We start from the raw sequence: 15,000 nt of genomic DNA, 5'->3' as shown, positions 1-15,000 counted from the left end.
TTAAGAGTTAAATGCGAGAAAACCGAAGAAAGATAATTTACACTGAAGAAATATCTAGAGAATAAAAGATAGTCATTATAATGGAAAGGTAAATATAATGAATACAAGGTATGCCTGTTAATGAGGGGAGAAAATCAATATCAAACAAACGAGGTGGCACCGTAGGGAAACAAAGGTAGGCTTATCAACTGACGGAGAACCAAACAGAGAAGCAAAAGTTCCTTGCATCAGAAGATTTATATGTAGCAGTATTGAATTAGTTATTACAACAAATAAGTTTTATTTTTAAGGAAAGATATCTGTATCTAATTTAAAATGTGATTAGATAGGAGTACAGCATGAGGGGAAGGTTAGGCTTTTGATTAGAATCCTTTAGAAAAAAAAAACCAGAAACGACCTATGTGCTTCCTTCAACTATTTTTTATGGATTTAATATATAGGTAAATTATTATTTTTAAGCAACATAATTTTATTTATACATGCTGGGTTTGAATTTGACAACTAATATCTTTGTCTTCTATGTAATAATATGATTCTACAAGTAACTGTTTTAATATTTTATTAAGATATTTAAAAAAAATGAGATTTGAGATTCCAACTAGATATGTGTATGTTCTGTGATTCTTTTCCAGTTGCAGTGCATGGAGGGAGAAGCATTCAGATTATCATCATATACGGGACACTTGAAAACTAAGTTTCATACGACTGCATTACTGAAGATTCAGCTTCAAAGTATATAGCCATGGAAAAGGAAGAGGAAGAAGATGCAGAAGAAGAAGACACACATGTTTGCCTTCGTTGTCAGACAACCATTATAGGCCTTTCAAACTATATCACCCACAGGAAAACTGTCTGTGGAAACAGACGCCGTGCTAAGATAAAAGAGCATCCTGATACGATCTCAGGATCATTAGAAAGTACAAACACTCAAGAAAACGGCCCTCAGCTATCTGATGCCGTACCAAAGTCTATTGTATCAAATCAAAGTGAACATGCTAGTGAGGAGAGTAATAATTTAAGACCGTCTTCTGAAGGCATACAGCATTGTTATGCGGGAGAAACTGAGCAACCAGACAACGAAGCTCTACATAAGAGCCAAGACACAGCAGTCTTACATGGATATCCTATGCTTGACGGCTACGCTTCACCAGACACACAAGTGCATAAAGATTCTTCCGTTTCCAGTACTCACTCCCACTTGAAAGTTAAATCCCAAGGAAGTCACACACTTATACGCAAGCAAAATCCATCTCAAGCTCCTTTCACTGGATATGGTGACCCTCTTCTACCACACAGCCAAGATGGCGTATCACTCTTCAGACCCTTTGACGCTTTTGGTGAGCATCATAAAATCCAACATGATGGAGACTCAGAGCAACATAGTGAATCAATGGCCCTCTTTAAAGTTTCATCAGCCCCTTATGAGCTTGAAAGTCAAAGCTTTGAGCCTAGATACCCTGATTTTTACTCCATCCAGTCTACTCCTCAGGAACCTTTGCTTAACAGTGAATCATCAATTGAACACTGCAAACCTAAGGAACAGATGGATAGTAGACAATCCGATGAAAGAGAAAAGAAAAATCTCTCTGAATCAAACGAGAGAATTAGTGAAGATGCTACTGGAGTCCAAAGTAGTTTTAGAGATACAGATTTGAAATATGAAGGTCACATGTCTCCAAACTATACAAACGAAAAGTCAGAGCTGAGACAAGACGACTTTTTATCCTCTCTAGAGTTACGAAGTAGCATTAAGCTACCTACCAAAAGACGGCATGAGGACGATGATGATGAGTTTGATGAGGATGATGATGATGATGGCACAAGACCTCCTCATCATCATACAGGAGGCAAATGGAGGCCTGGAAGCCGTCCCCCACCATCTGTTGGAGGGAAGTGGAGACCAGCAACACCAAGGGGAGAACTTGACGATGATCCTGATGACATCGACGAAGAAGAAGAAACATTTGCACCTCTTCCTCCTGATTACACTAAGGGAAAATGGCTGCCAGGAAAGAAAATATCAAACGTGGTCAAGGCTGATAATATTGTTGAATATCACTGTAATACTTGCAATTGCACGTTGAAAGGCAAGGAAAATTACGAGCGTCACTTGAACTCGGAGCTTCATTTTGTCGATGAAATCAGTGCTTCCGGGGAAAAGGAATCTGAAGTATCTCTTGAAACATTTGGTGAAAAACCTTGTAAGCCTATTAGATCAAAAAAGCTAAAGGCCCAGTCTTTTCTAAGATCTACCATCGCACGTTTGAAGAGTCGAAAGGTAATATCAGATGAAAAAGATTCTCATAGTGATATTAAAGCAGATGATTGCCAGCTCATTAGGACTGATGCGAGTTCATCAGTTAGGCACAAAAGATCAGAACCATGGAATGCCACTAATATACAAAAAGATGTTATTCAGGAATCAAGTGTAGATGAAGAGGAGGAAAGTATGAAGAAAACTACAGCGGCAACTTCAAAACTTCTGTGTCCTATATGCAAACTCTCATTTGGTGTTTCGTATGTATCACTTCATTTTGCTTCATTAGCTCATATTCATAATGAGTTAGAGTACAGACAAAATAGAAGCCCAGAGATAGATTCAGTGTACAGAAAACTTGTTTTAAAGAATTTTGGTGCTATTATAAAATCTTCACCTTTCTGTTGTCTTGACTGTAAGTTTTATTGTAATACAAATGAGGACCTTCTCAACCATGTAAGAACTCACAAAGAATATGTAGGAATTGACGAGATGAAAATTCTATATTCATGTTCTGCCTGTAGTGATGAAGATTCATTGAATTTATGTGATTTAATTCATCATATTCAAACACCTTATCATGTTGAAAACTCTTTAGACCAAATACTTATATCAAAGCAAATCGTATTGCAGAGCAAAGTTGCTGTAGTTTGTCCATTTGGTGATGGCACATTTCAGTATCGCCGTCAGTATCTTACCCATCGTAGGATTCACCATAATGATATTAAGTTTCAACTTAAGGACCAACGATTCTTGCACTGCCCACAGTGTACTCAGAAGTTCTTACGAGAGAGAGAAATGCGCATTCACATTAAAGAAGCCCATAAACCTAGTAAAAAGGAAGTTCAGTACCACTGTTTTGTTTGTGGCTTATCTTTTCCTACTCAGCGGCAAGCAAAACTACATCGTAGGTCTGCTGACCACAGGACGACTCTTGGACGGCAACGTGGAATATCTGTTGCAAGGACTTGCAACCTTTGCTATGAGGAAACAGTTGATCTTACAACTCTACGAAAACACATGGCAAAGCAGCACCAGAAGGATTGTACTCCATGTCACCTTTGTGGAGTCGTTCTTCCACACAGATCTGATCTTGCCCAGCACCAACGTTTGTGTTTACGAGAGCCCGATGGCCTTTCAGGCTTTCATTCATGCGAGCTATGCAATTTCAAAAACGACTTGCTCGCTCATGTTTTTAATGCATTTTACACTTGCACATGGACAACAAGAAGGCGATGGTCGCTTTCCCCTGCCATATATGTAAGGTAATATCTAAATACCTTTTGTATATGAATATAGACTATGATAAAATCTCAATCGATATGTTGAATTAAAAATATTGTTATTTATACGAAGGGAGATTTTATTGGAAAATGCAATGATTTTGTTTCTTTTATTTTGCAGACTAAACTAAGAATATCTTCTGTAAAGGGTCATATGCTTAGCCACAGTAATGAGTGGCCTCATGCCTGCCACCTTTGCTCCAGAAAATTTCCTCTTGCATTGTGGCTAGAACGACATCTGGCCATAGTTCACACACACAGCTCAAAAGAACCACGAGACACGCAGTCTCTTTGTGATCTCTGTGGTAAAACACTTTCCAATAGGCAAGTTTTTATTGTTGTACCCCCATTATCAACTCTAATTGGTTTTAATATGCATTTCGTTTATGTCAGTCATCTTGTCATATGAGGCTATTTTTGATGGCTTTTTAGCCTGGCAGGATCTTTAAATATTTTTATTCTTATATTTATCTTTTTGACAGGTGCCATCTCCATCGTCACAAGCAAGAGGTCAAAAGCCATGCACCTGTTTTACCTCAAGACCAAATTAATGATGCAGTTACCGAGACTGTTTGCTTTAGTGGGTGTTAGCGCTGACACCAAAGTATTAGATGGTGGAACACTCTACCTCTCAAGTACAGACCATGATGCCAACCCTTGCATAGAGGTTACACACACGGATCTTGGCACGCCAACAGTCTCCAATTTAGAGAGTGTTAATGATCCTTCATGCAGATCCATGACATATGCATCCATAATTCAAAACAGTGGGATATCAACTTCAGCAGATATTATCTCTGGAAGTGACAGCACTTGCTTACTGGCACCCCATCGCCGTTGTAAGGGTCATAAGACAGTGGAGAAGGTTCGACCCAAGCGGTAAACATACCCAACAGTGTGATGTGTGTGGTGTTAAGTGCGATTCACTTAGTGCGCTGAAGGTGTAAGTTTTTCTTGCCATGCGAGTACTTCCTTTATTAACTGGCACATACAATTTTACTAATGAGGAAAAATATTTATTGCGATTAAGTCATTGATCTGATTTTAAAATGACCTTAAATGGATTATTCTTCTTCTTATTATTATCATTGTTATTACTATTATTATTATTAACGGTAATTATGACTAGCCAAGGTCCAACCTCAGTTCGAAAAGAATATTACACATTCACAATGGCTTTTAACCTAACCTAACCAACCAGACCTAACCTAACCTAACCTAACCTACCTTTCTTTTCCTTTACCCCAACAGTCACAGGCAGGAGCACAAGAGACGAGACGGAAGCTACTACCAGTGTCCTCACTGTGGCTACACCACAACGCATCTTCCTCATCTCCGACGGCACCCTACGGGTGCACACCGGCTCGATGCCCTTCTGTTGTCCCTATTGCTCTTATGTTTGCAACAACCAGGTAATGATGGAATGCTCTCCTGAATTTTGTCTTAAATGTTGTTGTCTAATTGATGAAGACCGTTGTCAGAATAAGCAGTTTTTATAGGTCTTACATGCTTATAAAAGTTAACTCTCTCTCTCTCTCTCATCTCTCTCTCTCTCCTCTCTCTCTCTCTCTCTCTCTCTCTCTCTCTCTCTCTCTCTCTCTCTCTTTTCCAATATGGCCTCTTGATTTTTTTCAAGTATTTTTTAAAAATACTTTAAAAAAATAAGCTGTTTTTATCTCCGCATAATTCTCACAGGCCCAATACCCCCTCTCTCTCTCTCTCTCCTCTCTCTCTCTCTCTCTCTCTCTCTCTCTCTCTCTCTCTCTCTCTCTCTCTCTCTCTCTCGGTTCCAATATGGCCACCTGATTTTTTTAAAAGTACTTTTTAAAAATGAGCTGTTTTTATCTCCGCATAATTCTCACATGCCTAATACGTCTCTCTCTCTCTCTCTCTCTCTCTCTCTCTCTCTCTCTCTCTCTCTCTCTCTCTCTCTCTCTCTCTCTCTCTCTCTCTCTCTCTCTCTCATTGTTTCTTTGGTCATTTTCCCAGGAAAACCTCCGGAAGCACATGCTGAAGACGAAAAAGCATCCCGGTCGATTCATGTACGAATGCCGGCTTTGTGTGGAAAGGGAATCCTTATCCCAGAGTGACCCAATGTCCTCGGAAGGCCATCACATTCCCTTATCCCAGAGTGACCCAATGTCCTCGGAAGGCCATCACATTCCCTTATCCCAGAGTGACCCAATGTCCTCGGAAGGCCATCACATTCCCTCGACGTCTGAACCCACCGATTACAGCGACGGCCACACTTTGGATCTGGGAACCGGGAGTCTCTCCGAAGAACGCGCCCGGTCTGGAGGCGAGATTTTCAGGAGCAACTATGCCAATGACCTTCATACTCATCTCGTTGCAAAACATGCCAAGTGCTTCGACACCAAAGATGAGGTAAGGCAAGCTCTTGTTTACTTATACATGCACGCACAGTAAAATCTATGATGAGATTAAAAGTAGAATATTTGTTTTTCAAATACTGGAGAGAATCAAATCCGAAGCCAAATAAGATAACTAACCTTTGTTTTCAGGGACTAAAAAATGTGTGGGAAATGCACTCACAGTAAAATCTATGATGAGGTTAAAAGTAGAGCCTTTATTTTTTTTTTTTTTAAGAAATACTGGAGAGAATCAAATCCAAAGCAAACTAAAATAACTAACCTTTGTTTTCAAAACCTAATAATGTATGGGAAATGCACACTAAAATCCATGATGAGATTAAAAGTAGAATATTTTTTTTTTTCAAATACTGGAGAGAATCAAGTCCAAAGCCTAATAAGATAACTAACCTTTGTTTTCAGAGACTAGAAAATGTGTTGGAAATGTACATACAGTAAAATCTATGATGAGGTTAAAAGTAGAATATTTATTTCTTTATTATTTTTTTATAGAAATACTTTAGAGAATCAAATCCAAAGCAAACTAAATAACTAACATTTGTTTTGTAAGACTAAAAATATATGGGAAATGGACATACAGTAAAATCTATGATGAGATTAAAAGTAGAATTTTTTTTTTTTTTAAGATATACTAAAGATAATCAAACTCATTGCAAAGTAAAATAAATAACCTTTGTTTTCAGAAAAAAAAAGTGTGGTAAATGTTAGATTTTTCCCCTCCCATCTCATTAGAATAAAGTGGGCCGAGGTCATAGGAGACTTCGGCTATGGGTAACCAAGCTATAGTTTTTTGCTCCTATATTTCAAAACTATAGGCCTATAAGACCTCAGAGAAGAGAAAATCAATCTCACCTTTTTACGTTGCTTTAATATTTCGTAACTAATATAAGACCTAGAGGTCAGAAAAAAAGAGGATTTTTTTTTTTTACTTTCCCTTAACATTGTATAGGAATAAAGTACCTTTATATTGTTAAAAAAATTTAAAACTTTATTGTTCTCATCATACATCGTATGAGTAAAAGACGTCTGGACAAAAAAGAAGTTGTAGTATTCTTTTTCTTCTTTAATGTAAAGGGGTATAAAATGGTAGGTTTTACCTTGAGACCAAAAGGAAATGTAATGTTTGATCCCCCATTGCTGTTATATGCAGTATTATAAAAGAACATTGGACTTTGATACCAAAGAGAACGAAGTGTAACATTTTATTCCGGCCCGCATTAAACGAAGTGCAGTGAGCGAGGATTGTGTGTTTTGGTTTTCGTTGTAGGCTTAAACTAAAACTATTGAATATTTTTAAATATAAATATTAGGCGTCGATGGCTTTTAAGATAATTATGCCTTAGCCGTCAATAGATTTTAATTTAATCATACCAGGGAAATTTAAATAAATCGGCCAGTTATAAAAGATATGGTGGAACAACATGATTTTTGCTCTATTTTTAAATTTTCTGTTTTTTTGTAGTTAAAGATCATGTTTAACTTATTTTATATCTTAATTTACCTCATTAAAAAGGGGAAGATGATATGAAAGTTTTGCGTTTTGTTATTATTATTATTATACATTTCGACCCTTAACAATGATTAGATACTATATAAGTAAATACATGTCTGTTAGCTTCAATTTCATTCTTGAAGGATGTGTAATGTTAAGTTGTTATTCTGTTGCCCATGTTGTTAATTAAATGTTTTGAACGAACCAAGAGTTTAATGGTTCAAAATAGGCCTGTTATTTTCTAGTAAACCTAAAACCTAGGGTTCTTATAGACCATAAGTATTCAAGTTTTAGGCATATTTCCAAATTAACTTATCCATGGGGATGTAAAATTCTCTGAGAACAAGACTAAAGTCTAGGTCAGTGGTTCCCAACCTGGGGGAAATTTCCCCCAGGGGGGAAATTTGAAGCTACCAGGGGGGAAATAATTACACTACCTACTAACTGAAAAAAGTATCAGGTGATAAAGCTAGCCCTGATATTGATACACTGGTGCACAAGAAGCAGCCTTAACCTTCTCACTAATTCAATTTTGAAGTAGAAGAATAAACAAAAGTCCTTTTATTTTGCCACTAGCCGCTCTCCATATACTGATAAACAAATAGTTACAGAGTAAAATGGATAGAGAGCGGTTAGTAACAACTAACCTCATAGCTCTATGGCTCTGCGATTAGTTGTTACTAACCGCTCTCTATCCATTTTACTCTGTAACTATTTGTTTATCAATATATTTGTATAATGGAAAAATAAATTAGTAAGTCGTCACAGTGTGTTTCAACTACTCTTTCCCTCATACATATGAAGGGGGAAATCTGGAGGGTTGCACTGGGTGCAGGGGGGAATTGACAGGAAAAGGGTTGGGAACCACTGGTCTAGGTATTGGACAGTTGTTGTTACACCATGCTACATATGACTATTTTAAATTCTTCTTTCAGATAACATCACATATTCGGAGTTATTATCGAGCTGACCAAGATCACACCGTGACGACATCACCTTTACCATTTACCCATAAGAAGAGACAGAAGTGAGTATTATTATTATTATTATTATTATTATTATTTGCCAAGCTACAATCATAGTTGGAAAAGCAGGATGCTATAAGCCCAAGGGCCCCAACAGGGAAAATAGCTCAGTGAGGAAAGGAAGTAAGGAAACAAACTAAAAGTGAAGTTTAAGTACAATAACAACACCAAAATAAATCTTTCTTCTATAAACCATAAAAACTTCAAAATAACAAGAGGAAGAGAAACAAGACAGAACAGTGTGCCCGAATGCACCCTCAAGCAAGAGAACTCTAATCCAAGACAGTGGAAGACCATGGTACAGAGGCTATGACACTACCCAAGACTAGAGAACAAAGGTTTGATTTTGGAGTGTCCTTCCTTATTTTCATGAGTCAATACGATATTCTAGTTACCACTGCCCATAAAAGCTGTGCTAGTTATTGAGAGGTGTATTCTGTTGGTCATATTTACAATGAGGTTTTGTTTTAGCAAAATCCAGGCTTCTTTTATCCACAGTTCTAGCATGCTCCTTCACCCTAGGTTTATACCAGTCTTCACCATCGTTCACCGCTTATTGTTAAAACTGTACTTAACGGTTACAGAATTATCAATATGACCTGTTGTAATCCCGGACTTTGAGTTTTGTTTAGTGTAGCACTTGCTAATTGTTTTCTAGGTACTGTTCATAGAAAATACTAATACTAGGCTTAAACTCCTTTGTTTTTTCACAGTGACTATTTCCTACATCTGTAGATTTTTAGCATCCCAGAAAAGGGTTATGTCTAAGGATCTGATCATTTCCATCTTTTGTAGATGTTTAGCTCCCCAAAACAAAGTCTGTGTTTCATAACCTTCCCATTTTCATCATCTGTAGATATTAAGCATCCCAGAAAAAGATCTGCCTTAGGATCTGATCATTTCCATATTCTGTACTGTAGAAGTTTAACGCCCCATAACAAGGTCTATATCTCAGAATCTTTATCCCTTTGGCAGTTACTTTGTGGTGCTTCTTTTTCCTTGCTATGTGTTGAATTCGACCAACTTCATCACATGATGATTCTTTTGGTTTCTTAAGTTATGCATTAGTGCGTGTAACTGGTTTTGCAAGATATCATTATCCGTATTCAATGAGGTGGCAGGATTTCGCACTGCTCAGCACCAGGTCATTCATTATTTTTCCTGAAAAGGGAAATTATTCCTTGTGTTAAGGATGTTGAAACTACCAATAACAAATGGTACCATTTAGCTTTTTTGCCTTATATTCTTTTGTGATGTGCATTTCACTTTTTATTGATAATTATTTTGCTTTGGTTTTATTCTTTTACGTATACATTCTCGTTCTTGTTTTCTTATATGAACATGATAATTCTGTAGAACGTTTGTCTCATACCACGTCTATAGATTTTTTCCCTTTGTCTTAATATGTATTAACATAAACCTCTGATTAGTATTATTACTAGCGAAACTACAATCCTAGTTAGAAAAGCAGGATGCTATCAGCCTAAGGGCTCCAACAAGGAAAAATATCTCAGTGAGGAAAGGAAGTAACGAATAATGAATCTAAAATATCTTAAGATCAGTAACAACGTTAGAATAGAAATCAACAACATTTCCTCCTACGCCTATTGACGCAAATGGCCTCGGTTAGATTTCGCCTGCAGTCTTTATCTCGAGCTTTTAAATCGATACTTCTCCATTCATGATCTACTTCACGCTTCATAGTCCTCAGTCATGTAGGCCTGGGTCTTCCAATTCCTCTAGTGCCTTGTGGAGCCCAGTTGAAAATTTGGTGGACTAATCTCTCTTGGGGAGTGCGAAGAGCATACCCAAACCATCTATATCTACCCCTCATCATGATCTCTTCCACATATGGCATTCGAGTAATCTCTCCTATATTTTCATAATCTCTCTTATAGTGTCATATCACTCGTATAGTTTCTCTTATAGGAATAGATTTGTCATATATCACCTATGAAAAGAGACTTCTGTCAGTCTGTTCAGCATAAAAACATTCGCTGCAAGTTTCAACGTCTGAAGCTCCGCCGATTCAGCTACAGGCAAAGAGTGTCATCGAGTGCAGATGTTACAAGCTTGTTTTCTTTGCAAAATCACATATGTGTATAATGTATGAAAAGTAATTGGCCAGGACCACTACCCTGAGGAACACCAGATATCACATTCCTATACTCCCTATGGTGCCCATCAACAACAACTCTGCAATATATTAAAAATTTTATTTACAAGTAGCACCAATTTTTCGTTGAATTACATATTTAATTGTATCCACTTGAAAGTTCGAGGGCTTATATCCTTGTACAACTAGTGTATTTTTCGAATTACCGGTAACCAGGGTTATTCAAGCAATTTAATGTCTATTGATTTGTTACTATTTATTTTTATATTTACTAGAAATCCCTTTCTCTCACCAGACCAAGTAATGTTTACACGTATTTCTTTCCTCTCCCCCAGACGACCAACACCAATTTACAGCATCAAACTCGCCGACTTGGACGACCCAGCAGCGGTTTTACCTTCGTCAACAACCAACTGCGACACCGAAACAGTCGCCGAAGAAGTCCTGACGCAGATCGAGCAATCTTTCGACATCGAGGACTACAACGAGAAAGCGTCCACATCCTCCGTGGTCATCGAGCAACATAAAGCAGACGGGAAGGAGCTGGAAATGCAAGACGAAATCCGTCATGAAAGTTTCCATGGGGCTGGAATGGTCGGCCACCCCATCCAGCCAGATGAAACGGCAGTCTCGAAGGATCTGGCTGTTGTTCCAGGTATAGAAAACGAGGGGTTTGGGGGTATCAAGGCCTTTGATGCAATGTTTCACGGTTGGGTGTCTTTGTTAGCGATGATAGAAAGACATTGCCTCTGTTTTTTCTAGTTTTTTTTATTGCTTTCGTTTGCTTGTTTGTATTCCTTTCTTACAGTTTCTTTGAAGTGTTTTTGTAGGAAAAATTGGTCGTATTTTTTGTAATTCCATACCACTTTACTTGTATGCATATCTATGTTTATGAATGTATCCATATATATATATATATATATATATATATATATATATATATATATATATATATATATACATACATATATATACATATATATATATATATATATATATATATATATATATATATATATATATATATATATATATATACGCATCGAAGATGTCCTCCAAATAGTTTTCAGGATAACATAACAGGAAAAAATTGCATTTACGTTTTTCCATAGTCTATTCATTACAAACGTAGAGCAAAATGCCCAAATACCATATATATATATATATATATATATATATATATATATATATATATATATATATATATATACTGTATATATATATATATATATATATACTATATATATATATATATATATATATATATATATATACACTGTATATATATATATATATATATATATATATATATATATATATATATATATATATATATATATCATCATCATTAGGCAGCTTCTTTTTAGAAGAAGTGGCCCCAGAAAAAAAACTACATCAGTCACTGCTACATTCAATAATAAGCAAGATCTTACCCACAATGCACAGTCATTTTCACCCAATCTTTTCTTCCAGGTCCCAGTTGTGACACCGACCTTAAAGTGATCAGAGGCCCCAGATCCTACCTTAGGACTGCCAGTCGCCCTTCCATTTTGAGAACCACCCAGCCACATCCTTCACCTCAGCATCAGCCTCTCAGGATATTGGTAAGTTGGGGAAGAGGAAGGGGCACTAACGTCAGCTGAAGTCCTGCATAGAAACTGGAGAATTCCTTGTGATGATACAAATTAATTTGAAGGGGAAAAACTTGTATGATATACATACCATGTGTTGATAGGATTTGTGTATTACCATGATCTGCAAAGCTGTTCTAGTCAGGGCCGCCCATACTAGGGTGGTTTGCTGTGAGCGATGACACTAAAGTCTTCAACCATCACCAATCCGCAGTGGCCAGCGTGATGATGAAAGTGGCTAAACCCCAGTCTTTAATAAGGACATGTCTGAGGGCTTTGTCCTGCAGCGGACTATAAACGGTCGTATTTGCTTGTTTATATATATATATATATATATATATATATATATATATATATATATATATATATGTATATATATAAATATATTATATGTATATATCTGTGTGTATATATATACATATATATAGATAGATAGATAGATAGATAGATAAATAGATACTAATGTGTTTCTGTAGATTTAGTTCTAGATTAATATACACCCTAGTGGATAGTGTCGTCAGTTCCCCTTTCATGCTTCACTCTAAGCATTACCAAAGTTTTATTGTCACTTTTATTTGCATCCTCATACCTTGAACTTTATCCCTATTGATGCTTCCTCTCTTTTACATTGCTTATTAATCTCTCTATTATTTTATTTCATTTTACAACTCATGGTATATGGGTGCTAAATGGCTTCCTCGGCCCTAACACCAGGTCATATGTCCCAAATTCCATAAATCATCAAAGTTATCCAGATGAATGTTACTATGAGTATATTTAAGTTACTGTAAGTAGTAAATATTCGTAAAAACTGTATTCCTATTTCCGTTCCGAGTTTATTTGCATGTTCATTTATTAATTCAACTTGTACCACAAAATGAGAGTGATGAAGATACAGTGAATCAATATTCATCCTCAGATTCAGCACTTGCCGGATGTTGGTCCTCATGAAGGCGAAGAGGAAGGAACCAGACAAGTGATCCTTATCCTGCCGGAGAAAGTAGGCGGACAACCTGGGGACGTGGCCGCCCTTCTGCCTAGCCTGGGCTTAGCTTCATCCCCTGCAGACTGTGTGTCCATCGTTACTGTTCAGCCGAAAGATGATCACACTCATCAACAAGTAAGTTGATAATTGTTTATTTCATTATCTTATTTATTTTCTTTAAAACAGTTTTATGGTTTGTATCAGATCTCCCTGGACAATTCTATCCTGTTCGTAATACTAGGCAGGCAGTTAATTCTAATAGCCAGGCCTTCTCCATCATGAGGCTCAATACTACACAGTATTCTAGAAGTTTTAATCCAACTGTTACCAAGTTGTGGAATGATCTTCCTAATCGGGTAGTTGAATCGGTATAACTTCAAAAATTCAAAGTTGGAGCAAATGCTTTTATGTTGACCAGGCTGACATGAGTCTTTTTATAATTTATATATGACATATCTGTTTTTGACGTTGTTAATAGTTTATATAGGACATATCTGTTTTAACATTGTTACTGTTTTAGAATGATTTATTGTTAACCTGTTCTCATCATTTATTTATTTCCTTATTTCCTTTCCTCACTGGGCTATTTTTCCCTATTGGAGCCATTGGACTTATTGCAGCTTGCTTTTCCAACTAGGGTTGTAGCTTGGCTAGTGATAATAATAAAAATAGTTATGTTATGATATATTTATATTTATATGTGAAGGATCGAATTTAATGTCACTGTTCTTGAAATATTTTATTTTGATTGTTTATTCTGCTCTTGTAGTTTATTTTTATTTTTTAGTTTCCTTTCCTCTCTGGGCTATTTTTACCTGTTGGAGTCTTGGGCTTATAGTATCTTGCTCTTTTCAACTGGGGTTATATTCTAGCTTCTAATAATAATAATATAAATGTTATGTGGTTACTTATGTCATTTCCCCTTTCTGCTTCATATTATTATTATTATTATTATTATTATTATTATTATTATTATTATTATTATTATTTCAGTTGAGAATCCTGTCCGAGGATCATCAGCCGTTAACAGCAACGACAGAATCTCACGTCCAGCAGATTGCTAAACACCACAGCCATCCCCATTCCGAAAGAACTGTCATTATGCAAGGCGATCAGATGATGACTTTGGAAACCCAGATGGTCACCGAAGCAGAGGTGGCAGGTGTGGGAGAACCAGTACTCCATCATCACAGTCACCACCACCATCATCATCATCCTGGCTCCGTCGTCCTGTGTACTCAACACCACGATCCAGAGCAAGTCTTCAATCCCCTGCAGGTCGTGGCTGAAGCGGCGGAGGCTCTGACGCAGGGCGAGATCATGACTCATCAGGTAATAGACACTTCAGGGCACACCGCCCCTGAAGTTTTGGCGGCCCAGCAGTCTGTCGTGCAGCAGACTAGCCTTCTGCAGGAGGCCATGTTTCACCATCCTGTTGGCATACAAGCTTCCACGGCGACTGTGCCGTCGGAGGATGCGGCAGGGATCCTGCACCACGATGCCTCCGTCGAATACGTGGGTGAACACGTTATTGCTTCGACGGACCAAGTCTCTTCTGAGAACGGTGAGGAGGGAGAGCAGATTATCTATTCCTTGAGTTTATGAGGAAAGGTGATTCAGCATGTAGTGCTCGTTCAATAGGACGCAGGACTCCTTAAGAGTGACCTTGGACTGCCACTGTTAAACGTCTTTGAAGAAAAGACGTCATAGAGTGACCTCGGATTGCTATTGTTAAAAGTCTTTGAGGGATTCTTAGAGTGATCTTGAACTACCACTGTTATAAGTCTTTAAAAAAAAAGGCTTCATAGAGTGACCTTGAAC

General features: G+C 37.2%; 1 protein-coding gene across 1 annotated transcript in view; it reads left to right on the top strand.

Moving 5' to 3' along the window:
- Nucleotides 1-15,000, top strand: part of LOC137649303 (uncharacterized) — a 24,070-nt gene that overhangs the window by 7,926 nt on the left and 1,144 nt on the right. The window contains 14 exon segments of the mRNA XM_068382289.1: nucleotides 633-3,451; nucleotides 3,453-3,500; nucleotides 3,502-3,522; nucleotides 3,662-3,864; nucleotides 4,023-4,126; nucleotides 4,309-4,483; nucleotides 4,792-4,885; nucleotides 4,887-4,952; nucleotides 5,530-5,925; nucleotides 8,358-8,449; nucleotides 10,899-11,218; nucleotides 12,037-12,167; nucleotides 13,114-13,314; nucleotides 14,173-15,000. The exon segment at nucleotides 14,173-15,000 is cut by the window's right edge and continues 1,144 nt beyond it. Of these exon segments, the coding sequence (XP_068238390.1) occupies nucleotides 743-3,451; nucleotides 3,453-3,500; nucleotides 3,502-3,522; nucleotides 3,662-3,864; nucleotides 4,023-4,126; nucleotides 4,309-4,483; nucleotides 4,792-4,885; nucleotides 4,887-4,952; nucleotides 5,530-5,925; nucleotides 8,358-8,449; nucleotides 10,899-11,218; nucleotides 12,037-12,167; nucleotides 13,114-13,314; nucleotides 14,173-14,784 (5,172 nt within the window). The 5' untranslated portion in view covers nucleotides 633-742 and the 3' untranslated portion in view covers nucleotides 14,785-15,000.

This window comes from Palaemon carinicauda, chromosome 11, assembly GCF_036898095.1.
Source record: "Palaemon carinicauda isolate YSFRI2023 chromosome 11, ASM3689809v2, whole genome shotgun sequence".
NCBI lineage: Eukaryota > Metazoa > Arthropoda > Malacostraca > Decapoda > Palaemonidae > Palaemon > Palaemon carinicauda.
The sequence above is the reverse complement of the archived record's forward strand: the minus strand, read 5'-3'. Positions and strand labels throughout refer to the sequence as shown.